The sequence below is a fragment of the Rhamphochromis longiceps genome, linkage group LG10 (assembly GCF_057381845.1).
Source record: "Rhamphochromis longiceps isolate RC_006_pf linkage group LG10, R_longiceps_female_GT1.1, whole genome shotgun sequence".
In the NCBI taxonomy this organism is placed as follows: domain Eukaryota; kingdom Metazoa; phylum Chordata; class Actinopteri; order Cichliformes; family Cichlidae; genus Rhamphochromis; species Rhamphochromis longiceps.
This window is the reverse complement of record NC_140566.1, coordinates 3,023,962-3,038,361: the sequence shown is the minus strand read 5'-3', so window position 1 is coordinate 3,038,361 and position 14,400 is coordinate 3,023,962. Positions and strand designations below refer to the sequence as shown.

The window sequence follows — 14,400 nt, the reverse complement described above, 5'->3', positions numbered from 1 at the left end:
ATTTGAGAAAGTTTCGGGCCTTGCACAAATCCCAACACCTCATATGCAACAACTGCAATGTTCACATGTAGCCCCAGAGGAAGGGCAACAGTCTAAATCCAAGGTTCCCAGAGCGAGGCCCGTGTGCCAGCTGTGGGCCCACGTTCATGTTTCGCTCCACAGTCATGCACCAGGTGAAAAAAGAACCAAGGGAGCAACTTTTCCTTTCTGGCAGTCATTGCAGAATAAATCATTTACAATTACAGGTGAGGTCAAGATGTCTTGGCTGTGTGGCCTCGGTTGGCTTCTTTGATAATCATGACTAAATAAACACAGAAAACTTTCCCTTTTTTCAGACTACATTAGACTTCACCGTGTAAGCATGAGTCAGCCTAACTGTCGTTTCAAAGAGAGATTGTTCTCAGACACTGAAGCTGAAAGAGCTACACATGAAATCTTTAATACATGAATATGTGAGATTACACAACTGCTTCTGAACTCTAAATATCCAAATGAACCGAACACATTATTAGAGTTTCATGATGAATTTTAATGCACTCGTAGAACATCTTTCATTTGATCTGAGATTTTAAAGACAGCCTTTCCAGCTTACATGTTTGGGCTTTATTGAGACAGGACATGTTTAAACACAGACCTCTGCAATAGCCTTGAGTCACATGGAGCTCCTGCTCAGCCCGGTGCGAGCGTACAAACAATCACTTTGTCTTTAGTTAAAGGATGAGCTGTGAGCAGGTGTACAGAATCTGCAGCACCAGAGCTTTACAAAGAGGCGTCCAATTCCACCCAGGCCTTGTTGCACTTTAGACAAAGTTCAGGTGTGTGTCTTTGTCTACTCCATAGTTGCCTTTGTGCTCCTCAAACAGATTGCTGAGTTCATCCATGTACAGCTGGTGGAGGGCATCAAGTTCCTCGGCAGTTGGCTTTGCTTTCTTCTCCACTTTGATTGGCCGCCCAACTGCAGAGATGTGACAAAGTGCTTTATGTACTTTGTTTAGTTACAGTATGTTTAAGATGTTTACTGAGCGTGCGGACTGCGTGCCAGCCAGTTACAAAGGACGGTGTGTTTGTTCTCACAGCGAATCTCCCTCTATATCTGATCGCCATTACTCACATGCACCGAAACTGAACTCAGTGACGTCAGTTACTTCTCACAAAGTTGAAAACTTATTGGGAAGTGCAAGGATGCTTTACTATATGTTTTTACCTGAGGGAAGATATCTATTAGGCCTTTAGAGTGTTAATATACACTGCTGCCCAAGTATCCATCCAGCTGCACGTAGTGATGGTGGAGTAAAGCTGCTTACTCACCTACTGTGTTGATAGGTTTTCTGTAGGGCATAAGGCCGAAGGAGTACTGGAAAATGCCTCGTGCATGGAAGAGAGGAAGAGAGACACCCATGATCTTTTGCAGGTTTTCCTGCAACCATCGAAGCCAGGTTCCCCTCGGGTTTTCCACCTGGTCATACACTTCATTCTCCCCAAAAGAGAAGACTGGTACCAGATGAGCTCTGGGAAAAAAATGGTTGAGCTCTATTGGTTTCTTATTTCTAACTGATCTCATAGCAGAATATGCGCTTTCCCAGGAAATTCCATGCAAGTCACTTGAATAAGTTTCAGGAGTCAAGCTACAAAAAACCCCTAAAATGAATAGATTGACAATCTTTTTAATAAGCAAAACCATTTCAGAGGCGTAGATGGAGCAGAATTTTCCACATTGCCTCAGGGGTGGCTGATCTTACCCATACTCCATGGCCATTTTGATGAAGCCTTTTTTATGGGCCAAGAGTACATTGAAAGTGCCTGGGTGGGCATCAAGGGCCTCTGGTGCCCCTCCAACAGCTATCACAATAGCATTTCCACCTTTCTTTTTGCAGAGTGGATAAGTGGCACTCTCTTTGTCTGAAGGAATCAGGCCTGCAATGTTGTAACAGAAGGAAAAAATATTTAAAGTGTTCAAATACAATATGTTTATTTTAACATACATAAAAAAGAAGAATGGGAAATATGATTGAAATGTCAATAGCTCAAACCTCCACACATGATGTAGTCTCTGAAGAATGGAGCTCTGAACCAAAGAGGCAACATGAGCAGGTAGCTGGTGATGCCTGGAAACAGCTGTCTGAAGCCTGTCGAGTAGGTGCAGAAGTTGGTAAAGGCTCCTGCCACCAGCACACCATGGGGATGGAAGCCAAGGATGTAGTTATGCCTGGGATCTAAGTCAGCCGTCTTCACCAACTGAAGGGAGGGGAAAGATGATATTTGTAGATGTATACATAGTCAAGAGTGCATGCAGACATACTCGGGATGATAATGGCCACCAGAATCATGGTAAACCGTTTAATCCTCATCAGCCTAAGAGCTGTTTTGGACTTTGCGTTGCAGTTGCTTGGCTCTGGCTGCAGTCCAAACATGTGCCTCAATATCTCAGTTTCAACACAATGTCTTTGACCCTCTGAACCTTCCCTCATCTCCCCTGCCTGAGGCTTCAGGACTCGATTGGGTATGACTTTAACAGCCACACTGGCAGGATGAAGTACTGTATGTGAAACCTTTGAAATTGCCCGTATTTCTGCACAAAAAGCATCATAAATATATAAATATTATACAGTATATACTACAAGTAAATGGTATATTGCAAGTGTGGTTTCATAGATCTGGCCATATTTGACATGAATAGCAAGAAGGGGGACCTAAACTGCAAAAACCCCAAAACCCAACAACAGGAAAACGACAAACTTTCACTTAGGTTGAAAGCAAGACACAGGTACAGATAATCCAGACAACGAGGCGGGGCGAAGTAAGACTGAACACACAAAAAAACAGGAAATCAGTCATAGCTAAACTGGGAAATGCAGACACATACATTAACTTAACTTATGGGGTTGACACAAGGAGATATAACAGAAAACACTGAGCGAACACTATGTTTTAAAAAATATCCCAGACCATCCAAATCATTGAATTAAGTTTTCCGATAACTTCCATGGCTACAGGTGTGTAAAATCAATCATCTAGGCATGCAGACTGCTTCTACAAACATTCGTGAAAGAATAGGTCATGTGATGGGGTGGGCCAGGGTCACGCAGTGGTTTCCCCGAGTCAGAATTTTTAACTGGTATCTCCCTCAACTCAGAAAGTCACTGCAGGCTCTACCAGCTCCAGCTTTGTTGCCTCCCAAAGTTAACAATCCAGGATGGCAGCAGTGAGCATAAAAAGTAATAAAATTGTTGTTGTTTTGTTTTTGTTTGTTTTTTAAATTATTTATTTATGTATTTATCCTTAAGTTCTGTTATTGAAGTTTAAAATGAAATGGCCCACACGTTTTTTCACACGTAGGCTGATGTGATGATCCACATGATCAATAGCAGATCAACGCGCCTCAGGGGACGAGCACCACTCAGGGTTTAATAACTTGGACTCACCACCATTTTTATAACCTAAGAAGCCTCTTGGATGAACCATCAAATCAAATCAAATCAAAATGTATTTATATAGCACATATAACCATGAATATCTTCCTGGAGGCGTCCAGCTGTTTTCTTTTTTCAAGCTATTTTTCATGTTTTGTTATCAGCTGTACCAACGACGCATTTCTTCTCTAAACTCTACATACAGGACATTTCCTTCCTTTACAAAGTGTGCAGGCTAGGCCCAGAAGCCCGTTCAACCAGAGTTCAACCAGAGACTAAAAATGACCAGAGGCTCCACTTGTATAATTCCTCCTCGTTCTGTTGAAGTTTAGCAACTGTTTCACAGCAATTTCATTGCTGGGTATTGCAAAAGATTTTCTGACTGCGATTGTTTTATTACATGTCTTCACATTCAAGCTTCCAGTAGACATTTTCTGCCCACTATTGCCTCCGTCGTCCAGATTTTATGCAATGCAGAGTTCAAGTTTCCACATCACAACTGTGTCTAATGCCAACTGGATCCCAGAGATACACACATGTTTTATCATGTTGCACAGGTGTTTTATTATCTATTAATCCTCATTTTTATGCCTTTTTTAGTCTGTTCACATCTACTGATGCTGTTTTGTTTTTAAAAAAAATAGTAATATTTTGGAATGCTAGAGGGCTTATGTAGCTTTATTAACTCCAGCCAAGAGTCCTAAAGAAAGTAAGTAAAAATACTGAAGGTGTCACTGGACCTACTTTACCTGAGAGCTGAGCTGGGACATGCTCTGGTCATGAAAAGGAGAGCTGATGCTGTTACATGACACTTTTGGCTGGTTGTCTGTTTATTTCAGATATTTTATATTGGGGTTAAAATGACCCTGATTGGTGTCATCATGTAAATAAAACACAAATAACATAACTGACATTACAAGATGTTTCAAATTCAGCTTGATGCAAGCAAACAACAGTTCCTTATCTTTTAAGTAGGGCCTAAAGTTAAAGCATGAATACATGCACCTCTAATTTCAGCGCAGCACTTGATGAAAGGAATCAGGGGATATCCTGCATGTACCAAATTTCATTACACAAAAATGAAGGAGAAATGGTAAAAACAGTGAAGAACAATTAATCATTGACTTGTCTGAGAGGTTCTGCAATATGCTCATGTGCCAGAAAATAACCAGGACCGTTTGAATAAAAAATACTGCACTTGCAGTGTTTTTCAGATATTAGGAGCACCTTCCCTTCATTTAGCTTTTAGCATTCTAGGCTCCCAGCACACTGTTAAAAAGGTCAAAATACAGTTGGCACTGCCCACAGCGCTACTCTACTGCCAACCAGGAGGTCAGAGATTCAGGTGTGATGTGTTAATAGTTACATGGAGAAAGTAGCCTCAAACAGAGATAAGGAGCACGTTGCAGAGGTTTGGCAGGTTCAAGTTTTCTAACCCTTCATGCACATAGAAGGTTTTACAGCATGAAAACAAAATATCTTCCTGAAACCTTTTAAACATAAATGTTACCTGTTTTTTCTTTTTAATGCTGGCTAACATAGATGTCTCCCGAACATAACTCTAGAATAAATATGGAAATATTCTGAGTTTCAAAAGTGATTTCAGAAGCGTGCCTAATGATTGCAGTGGATGTCTGCTGAGTCACTGAAAGACTTTTGCAATGCTTCAAATTTCCACTTCACAGCTGTGTTCTGCCAACTGGACCAGGGCTGTCTTCCAAAGTGTTTGTGGCTCACATCTTAAAGTACAGAAGATTTCAGCTGGGTTTTGAGGAGCTACCCTTTATTCACGTGAAAAAAGCACTTAATAAAATATAATACTAAAAGGTGAGCACAATGGGGGCCCATCGTGTTTCCAAAGGCGATAAGTGTCCAGGGTTGCTCACTTCAAGTTTATATAAAAGTTGAAATGAACATCTTGTACTTCCATATATTTGTCACTTGGCAGGAAGGTTAAAGAGATGTGCCAGTGTTTACACATGACAAAGGTCATCTTGCTATTTGCAAGGTAAAAGACTTCTGGTGTCACAGAAACACTGGATATTAGCAATATTTAATAAAAAACACTCTCTGATTATCAACAATAAAATCTCGAGGAAGATAAGCAGCTCTGTCTCAAACCTTTTTCTTGGGATTCTCCTTTAATGCTGGAGATGTTCTTTTTGTTGGAATTGGTGAATATAGACGGATGCTGAGTCTCTGAATTCATTCCCCAGCTCTTCTCCATTGGTTGGAGCTTCATTGAGCTGCTTATGCAGCTTATTTTGCTCTTTGGCAAGTAAATTATGAGCCACTGTGTTTGTGATCAATCCTCGCAAACTTAGTGATATTTCTCTGTAATGTTTGAAGCAACACAAGTGAAAAGCTCCATGATGTCGTTTGTTTAGTCCGCTAAAAATAAGCACTCCCTTCACTGATCTGTGCGTGAGATTCATACTCAAGACAACACTTTTCTTTTCTCAGAACCAGTTTCAGTCATTTGATACAGTTTTTCCAGTAATGTTTTCTCTTTATTATTTCTTAATGAATAAGGGTGCATTCACACAGATTTTAAAGCTTTCTCAGATTGTAATAGATCACATGAAGGTTGTGAGTAAAGCTTATATAAGCAAGTCATGTTACTGGACCTTCGTGGAGCTGATTGTTGGTGTCCGTGCTGTGGAGACCTGCTGCAGGTGGCTCCCAAAGTTAAACATTAGCTCCAGTTCCACATTAGCTCCAGTGCCTAAGTTCCACTTCGCTTACTTAGGCACTAAGTAAGCGAAGTGTCTATCGTAGTGTCACCAAGACCTGCTGTCGAGCCTTCATCGTTACATAATCTGTGTTTCTATCATTCCTGCCAAGATAGTTTTCAAAAGGATAAATATCTACTTTTCCCAAATTCCCAGGTGGACCTAGCTCCACACTGCATCTTCCGCTGCATTAGTGGAAAGGTATTCATAGATGTACCCTGGGGAAGTTTTGTGGGAAGACAATCATGGCAGATAAAGTCTGTGGGCTACACAGGAGTATCACCCCAAATCACTTGTGAGAAAGTGCTTTTCCATAACCACTGACAACTTCAGGACTTGGTAACTTGGTGGTGGCGTCAGGATTAAATGTGGTTTATCGTCATAAAGATGCAAAAATATGTTTTGTAGCCTGAAAATGACGCCATGTGTGCCTCTGTAATTGCCTTCAGATACATTTGAATTTGCGTCACTATCTCGTCTACATGCATTTTTGTCCTTTTAGAAACCAAGACACTCACATCAGCTGGTGAGCTTTCAGCCTGAGCTGGTGACGGTGTATTAGAAACGGTGGGCAAAGACACGCTAATGAAAGGAATTAGGAAACTTTAAATAACACATCTTCTCTCTACCCTCACACGGACTCCTTGTTTCGGGCCCAATGTGGCAGTCAGATGATGCTGGGCAGAATTCAGTTTGAACTAGATGGCACAAAACATTCTTGGTTTTTTTTCTTAGAAATTTTTTTCTAAGAAATTATTTAATATATGAAATTCAAAATATTCACACGAGGCCTCTAATGATATATATATATATATATATATATATATATATATATATATATATATATATATATATATATATATATATATATATGAATGTGTGTGTGAATGGGTGGATGACTGGATATGTAAAGCGCTTTGGGGTCCTTAGGGACTAGTAAGGCGCTATATAAATACAGGCCATTTACCATATATATATATATATATATATATATATATATATATATATATATATATATATATATATATATATATATATATATATATATATATGATATGGTTCACATCTACTGGCTGAAGAAGCTGACTGCACTCCACGAGCACCTGGCAGCACAAATGAACCAGTTGCTAGTTAACGAGACACCCAGAATGGCTAACCGAAGGCCGGACAGTCCTGATCCTCAAGGACCCCAAGAAGGGACCGGTCCCCTCCAACTACCGACCAATAACCTGCCTCAGTACCACGTGGAAGCTCCTGTCAGGCATCATAGCGGCTAAGATGAACAGGCACATGGGTCAATACATGAGCGGGACACAGAAAGGTATGGGCAAGAATACCAGAGGCGCAAAACACCAGCTACTGATAGACAGAACAGTCAGCCGAGACTGCAAGACCAGACTGACCAACCTGTGCACTGCCTGGATTGATTACAAGAAGGCCTATGACTCAATGCCCCACAGCTGGATACTGGAATGCTTAGAATTGTACAAGATCAATGGGACCCTAAGAGCCTTCATCAGGAACTCAATGGGGATGTGGCGTACAACACTAGAGGCCAACTCCAAGCCCATAGCACAAGTCACCATCAAGTGCGGGATCTACCAAGGAGATGCTCTGTCCCCACTGCTGTTCTGCATAGGCCTGAACCCCCTCAGTGAGATCATTAACAAGACTGGCTACGAATACCGACTACGGAACGGAGCAGTTGTCAGCCACCTCCTGTACATGGACGACATCAAGCTGTATGCCAAGAGTGAACGAGACATCGATTCACTGATCTACACTACCAGGCTATACAGCAATGACATTGGAATGTCGTTCGGACTGGAGAAGTGTAGTCGGATGGTAACAAAGAGAGGGAAGGTAGTCAGAACTGAGGGGATTGAACTACCAGACGGCAACATTGCAGACATAGAGGACAGTTACAAGTACCTGGGGATCCTGCAGGCGAATGGGAACCATGAAGAGGCCGCTAGAAAAGCTGCAACCACCAAGTACCTGCAGAGGGTCAGGCAAGTCCTGAGGAGTCAGCTGAATGGTAAGAACAAGATCCGGGCCATCAACACGTACGCCCTGCCCGTGATCAGGTACCCTGCTGGGGTAATAGGCTGGCCAAAGGAGGAGATAGAAGCCACTGACATAAAGACAAGAAAGCTCCTTACCATGCATGGAGGGTTTCACCCCAAGTCCAGCACCCTGAGGCTGTACGCTAAGTGGAAGGAAGGGGGCCGGGGACTGGTGAGTGTCAGCACCACAGTCCAGGATGAGACAATGAACATCCAAGAATACATTGGGAAGATGGCCCCAACTGACCGAGTGCTCAGTGAATACCTCAGGCAGCAGAAACCCAAGAAAGAGGAGGGAGACGAGGAACCATCATGGAAGGACAGGCCCCTGCACGGTATGTACCACCGGCAGATAGAGGAGGTGGCTGATATCCAGAAATCCTACCAGTGGCTGGACAAAGCTGGACTGAAAGACAGCACAGAGGCACTAATCATGGCAGCACAAGAACAAGCTCTGAGCACAAGATCCATAGAGGCTGGGGTCTATCACACCAGGCAAGACCCCAGGTGCAGGCTGTGTAAAGATGCCCCAGAGACAATCCAGCACATAACAGCAGGGTGCAAGATGCTAGCAGGCAAGGCATACATGGAACGCCATAACCAAGTGGCCGGCATAGTGTACAGGAACATCTGTGCCGAGTATAACCTGGAAGTCCCGAGGTCAAAATGGGAGATGCCCCCAAGGGTGGTGGAGAATGACCGAGCTAAGATCCTGTGGGACTTCCAGATACAGGCGGACAAAATGGTGGTGGCTAACCAACCGGACATAGTGGTGGTAGACAAACAGAAGAAGACGGCCGTAGTGATCGATGTAGCGGTTCCGAATGACAGCAATATCAGGAAGAAGGAACACGAGAAGCTGGAGAAATACCAAGGGCTCAGAGAAGAGCTCGAGAGGATGTGGAGGGTGAAGGTAACGGTGGTCCCCGTGGTAATCGGAGCACTAGGTGCGGTGACTCCCAAGCTAGGCGAGTGGCTCCAGCAGATCCCGGGAACAGCAGCGGAGATCTCTGTCCAGAAGAGCGCAGTCCTGGGAACAGCTAAGATACTGCGCAGGACCCTCAAGCTCCCAGGCCTCTGGTAGAGGACCCGAGCTTGAAGGATAAACCGCCCACAGGGGCGTGCTGGGTGTTATATATACATATGTGTGTGTGTGTGTGTGTGTGTGTGTGTGTGTGTGTGTGTGTGTGTGTGTGTGTGTGTGTGTATTACTTGTTATTATTATTATTGATGTGCAGACAAAGTTTTAGTGATTTTGTGTCCGATACTATTTGTTGTATTTATTATTAATATTCATGTCACTGTATTTAAAATTATTTTCAGTATTGTATTTTTTTGTTAAATGTATCACAATCATGTTTCTAATCCAAGGAGCCCCAAGTGTGACATATTTTATGGCCGACTGCACGTTGACATAGCTGACCTATAGATAAAGGACAAGCTTTCATATTGCTCGTCTATTGGACAATAATAGCCAATGACTTGAGCAAATATACTGGTCAGTTTCTATTGTGTTTTCATGCATAGCTTCGAGGGCTTCTTCACGTAAAGACAGATATGACCCACTTACAGCACTACAGATAGTTTCAAAATGAAACATCTAGAATCACTTTCTGTTAAGATGTAAAGCTTTCTAGGAGGAAAATAAGTTGATCTTTATGATTATTTTTAGTAATCATAAGTTTTAGATTTCAGTGAAACATTTATTTAAAGTAATTTTAAGGAATCCACCCATAGAATAAAAACCCAAACAAATAAACTTCAGTATAAATGTTTTTTAGCAAGTCTTTATGAACACTTATACGGGGTTTGTGCTAAAACAACAACAGCTTCATTGTTGTTTCACGTTGTCTTATCAGCTCGGTCCAAAGTATCAGTCACATCCAGGGGCGAGCAGTCGATCCATGTAATGAAGCAGATGTTGTTAATAGAGTTTTTGTTCTCTGTGAATTTCACAGAAAAGGTCTTCTGCCGTTATTTGTCATGGTTAAAAAAATAAGCCAGGAGTCACTTCATAGTCGTGTAGACAAAATACTACTCATCCATGCTGTCACAAGAGGGCGTGATGTAACACAAGAGGGGAGCCTGTAACGCACAATCAGGGCTTGGCAACGCAGCGTTTATTTACAGCAGCTTCTCTCATGGATCGTGGGTTTTTCACCCACGTTTCAGTTTCATATTATTTTTTGATTCCTGCGTTTATTGAGTTTTAAGTTCTTTTGCATTTTACATTCTTTCCTAATAGCTCCTGTTTTCTGGTTGGCTTCATTACACTTATATTCTCAGGCCTTCTCAGTTTATTTTTTATTTTTTTACCTTTGACAATTTAGTTTTTGCTTGTGGTTCATATTTCATTCTTTGAGTTTCACTTCATACTTCTGTGTGCTCCTGTAGTTTGTCACGTCTCCATCTCTGTGTTAACCTTATATCAGATTACATCCTGTTTTATTTTGGTAGTCTTTTGTCCCTCATGTCTTGTCTCTTCTTTTTTTCCCTTTTTCTCCTTATCAAGTAAGTTTCACCGAGCTGTTCTTTCGTCCCCTAATTAGCCCCTTGTGTGTATATAGTCCTGTCTTTATTTTGTTATGTACGACTGTTCCCCCGCTTTGTGCTCTGGTGTTGGTCCCTGGGCTTTTGGTTTTATTTTTATGCTTTCAGTTTGTTTATCTTCTTTCAAAACAAACAAATATTTGAAATATTTTTATTGAGATGTGGATTTTTATTAGACTTTTTAGTATTGAATGAATACACTACCGGTCAAAAGTTTTGGAACACAATTTTTCCAATTTTTGTAATTGAAAGTTGTGCAGTTTAATGTCTCATTTAACTTGAAATGAAAGCCAAGTACAAATAAGCAACTGGAGTTAAAAAAACAGAAATGACTTCTGACTCAAAGTAGCCTCCTTTAGCAGATATAACAGCTGAACACACCCGTGACATTCTTTCTACGACAGAAATCAAATATTCTTCAGAAAGTTTTTCCCATATTTGTTGCAGAAGTTCCCATAAATGTTGACCTTGTAAGTTGCTTTGCTTTCTCTCTTCTGTCCAGTTAATCCCAAACCAGCTCGATGGGGTTTGAGTCTGGAGACTGTGCTGCTGTTTTCAAGCTCACCATCTTGTTCTTTTTTCCTGAGGTAGTTCTGGCACAGCTTGGACTTGGAACCATCCTTTCATCTACTCGCCTGCAAAGATCCTGCTTGATGAACCAAAGATTTCAAATTTTGATTCATCCATCCATAATACCTTCCTCCAGTCTTCAGTAGTCCAGTGGCCGTGTTTCATGGCCCAGACAAGCCTCCTTGTCTTATTCTGATGTTTTAGCATTGTTCTGTCAAACCTGCAGCTTGAAGTCTTCTCTTCACAGTTGAAACTGAGACTTGCTTACTACGACTACTGTTGTCCCATGAGCCCCTTATCACCCAAGCTGTTAACTCAGTCCTCTGATTCAGTTGTGTCTTTGGGTCTGCAGACCTCTACCTGTCAGATTTTGCTCCAGTTTCTTCTGATGTTTAGGGAAACTGTAGTCACCGACACCTGACTTTCATTGCAGTTTCTCTGTAGGACAGACCTATTTTTAAGTGTTATAAAGGTCTGTGTCTCTTCCATTGTTAATCACCTTTTTCTCACCATTTTTGTAGCAACACACTACTTTCAGCAGTACAATACTGTTCAACTGATGCTCACGAGGGCCTGGTACCACAGTGTGTTCCAGCACGGCTTTCATGCAGACAGAAGAGGCTGTAAGTAATCCAGAAAAGTTGGAAACCTGTAGGAATTAGTAGCACCAGCTTTCGAGACTTGATCAACCTTCATTGCTGCAGAACAGCTTTAAATTATTAACACATGTTGTTCCTGAAAAAGGTATTTTTGTAGAATTCTGAAATGGACATGATTGTTCAGTTTTGGGTAACCTTACCTTTTTTCTTTTATTTCTGGCTGTTCACCTCTTACCTTTTCATTGGACTTGAACGACTGGAATTGCAAAAAGGTTGAGGTGTTCTAAAACTTTTGACCAGTAGTGTATGCACATTTTTTAACTCATATATTTAGCTATGAGTGTCACTTATCACTGTATAACACTGTCACAGTACCTAATTACAACAGGAAACAGAGGAGTGTCCTCCATCTGTGGATCATTTGTTGCCAAGGACATAGATAAGAAGCATTCCTCATTGCAGGCTGGAGATTAGATCAGATGACCTGGCAGATGTTCTGATGTCCTACTCTCTTGCACAAGCGAATCCCTTGCACAAGCGAATCCTCCACATATTGATTTTCTGTCTCCTTATGGAAGCAATGTGCCTGCACAAAAAATAGATGACGCAAAAACAAGAAGTCTAAAGCTTTCTCTTACCTTGATGGGAAAGTAATCACGCATGTATTCCCAAACTTTGAGGCTGCACAGGAAGGGCGACCTGTTGCCTCCACGTGCAGGAGTGTCATAATCAAAGTACCACCAGACAGCATACAGCACGCTGATCAGCCAGTAGCGAGTGAACATCAGGTAAAAGAACAGGAAGATGCAGGTGGGTGCTGAGACGAGAAGGACATTCACTAACACAACAGACACTAAATGATTGGTAACTATATCAGAGTTAGCCATGATAGCGTATGCATAAATTGGACTCTGTTCAGGGGGGAGACCATCTCAGAGTCTTGAAGTCCTTTACAGATTTACAGATATGTATTAGAAGTGCCAATCTTGGTTTTATAACTGTATATTTGCTATCACTCTCATTTTTATTGCTTTCAGGACGCTTCGAATCAATATTTTTAATCTCTCTTGGCGAAAAAAGACAAATAGCATGAAGGCAAATAATCAAAGCTCGTGTTTAGCATGGACACTGAAATACTAGTTATCACAAACCTAGCTATGAATGACTTGTATCACCTGCTGCACCAGGGAGCTCATAAACTAGTTACAGAGATGGTGAAGTGGTTAAGAATACAAATGTAAACTTGAACAGAGCCAGTGGGATAAAGTGTGGCAGCAAATATTAACAGGGTTCTGTGGCTGTGTCAAAAAATAAAAAAGCTTGGAAACCTGAATTAAGGAGCTCTGTTCTCCAGAACTACAAAAACAACAGGCGGATGAAATGACTTGGATGGATGCTCTTCTGTCTGGCTCCCTCTTCTGGCCATGCAGAACTACAGCTCACGTAAAACAAAGGTTCTCTCTGTTTTGCACTAATTGTGACTTTATCAAAAGCAGCTAAACAAGCATGTTTATGTTTCACAACAATAATATTAATGTGAAAATCTTCATTTATCCTTTTACTTCTTTAGCAGAGTCATTCTTGCATCCTTCCATCATCTACAGGTTTCCCAATTTAACTCACACAGAAAAGTCAACACTCACCCAGACCAAGGAAGGTGAAGACCCACTGCAGCACCATGGCAGTCTGCAGTCTCCTGTGGAGGGGTATAGCCATGGGGGCAAAATTAATTTTCATGATTTCCACAAGAGAAGAAATCCAAACCACGGCGCTGCAGTGGAGGCAAAGAGGAAGAGCGAGAGAAGGAGGTCCAAAGTCTGCTCCTGTCACCTCTCCACCAGCATTTCCTATTGACCGGCTTATCTCAAAAGCTTAGCAAAGACTTTGATTTGCCAGTCCATATCTATGCAATCTGACTTTTGAACAAGCAAGTAATGCACTACACAGAGATCCCCAGCAAAGAACAACAAGCCACAAAGCTGTGGACTTCCTGCAGAGCATTGAAGGCAATCACTGGCTAGCATGGCCATGCTGTATGCATATAAGTGTTTATATTTGTAAAGGCTCCATCTTTTTGTTAGAAAAAATTATACATTTCTTGTCACATGGGGTCTATGTCAGCGCTGCATAAAAGCTTAAAAACTATTTCCAAAAGGTAAGGTAAATAGACACCTAGTCTGGACAACAGTAGCTAAGCTAAGTGAGCTAAACACACACCGAAATTAACAAAGGGATCATCAAAGGTGTGGATGGAGCATATAGATGATTCAGATTATGCATTGTGTCACAAAGCAACGCACTGATAGGACTGTAATCTATGCACATTATCTTTTTTCTAATGAGTTAGGCTGACATTTGCTGGATCAGTGGGTTTTATTGGCTTTCTTCTTTCTTCTATTTGATTACATCCTCATAAATTATCTACCCTAATTACCTCATTAACACTTTGATCTCTCTTACTCAATCAGTTTTC

The 14,400-nt window shown here is 41.5% G+C and overlaps 1 protein-coding gene across 1 annotated transcript; it reads right to left on the bottom strand.

Moving 5' to 3' along the window:
* Positions 1-539: 539 nt before the first annotated feature.
* Positions 540-13,703, bottom strand: mogat2 (monoacylglycerol O-acyltransferase 2). Its single transcript, XM_085419523.1, has 6 exons — positions 13,571-13,703; positions 12,566-12,744; positions 2,031-2,235; positions 1,740-1,914; positions 1,309-1,508; positions 540-955 (listed from the first exon to the last, which is right to left on the bottom strand). The coding sequence occupies exons 1-6, from the start codon at positions 13,662-13,664 to the stop codon at positions 801-803; spliced, it is 1,008 nt and encodes a 335-aa protein (XP_085275649.1). The 5' UTR covers positions 13,665-13,703; the 3' UTR covers positions 540-800.
* Between the last annotated feature and the right edge of the window lie 697 nt (positions 13,704-14,400).

Coding starts and splice junctions, on each gene's coding strand:
- mogat2 (XM_085419523.1), bottom strand. CDS start 13,664: ATGAAAATTAATTTTGCCCCCATGGCTATACCCCTCCACAGGAGACTG. Junction 2,236..12,565: donor GTGATTACTTTCCCATCAAG/GTAAGAGAAAGC, acceptor CCCTCCCTTCAG/TTGGTGAAGACGGCTGACTT. Junction 1,915..2,030: donor AGACTACATCATGTGTGGAG/GTTTGAGCTATT, acceptor ACAACATTGCAG/GCCTGATTCCTTCAGACAAA.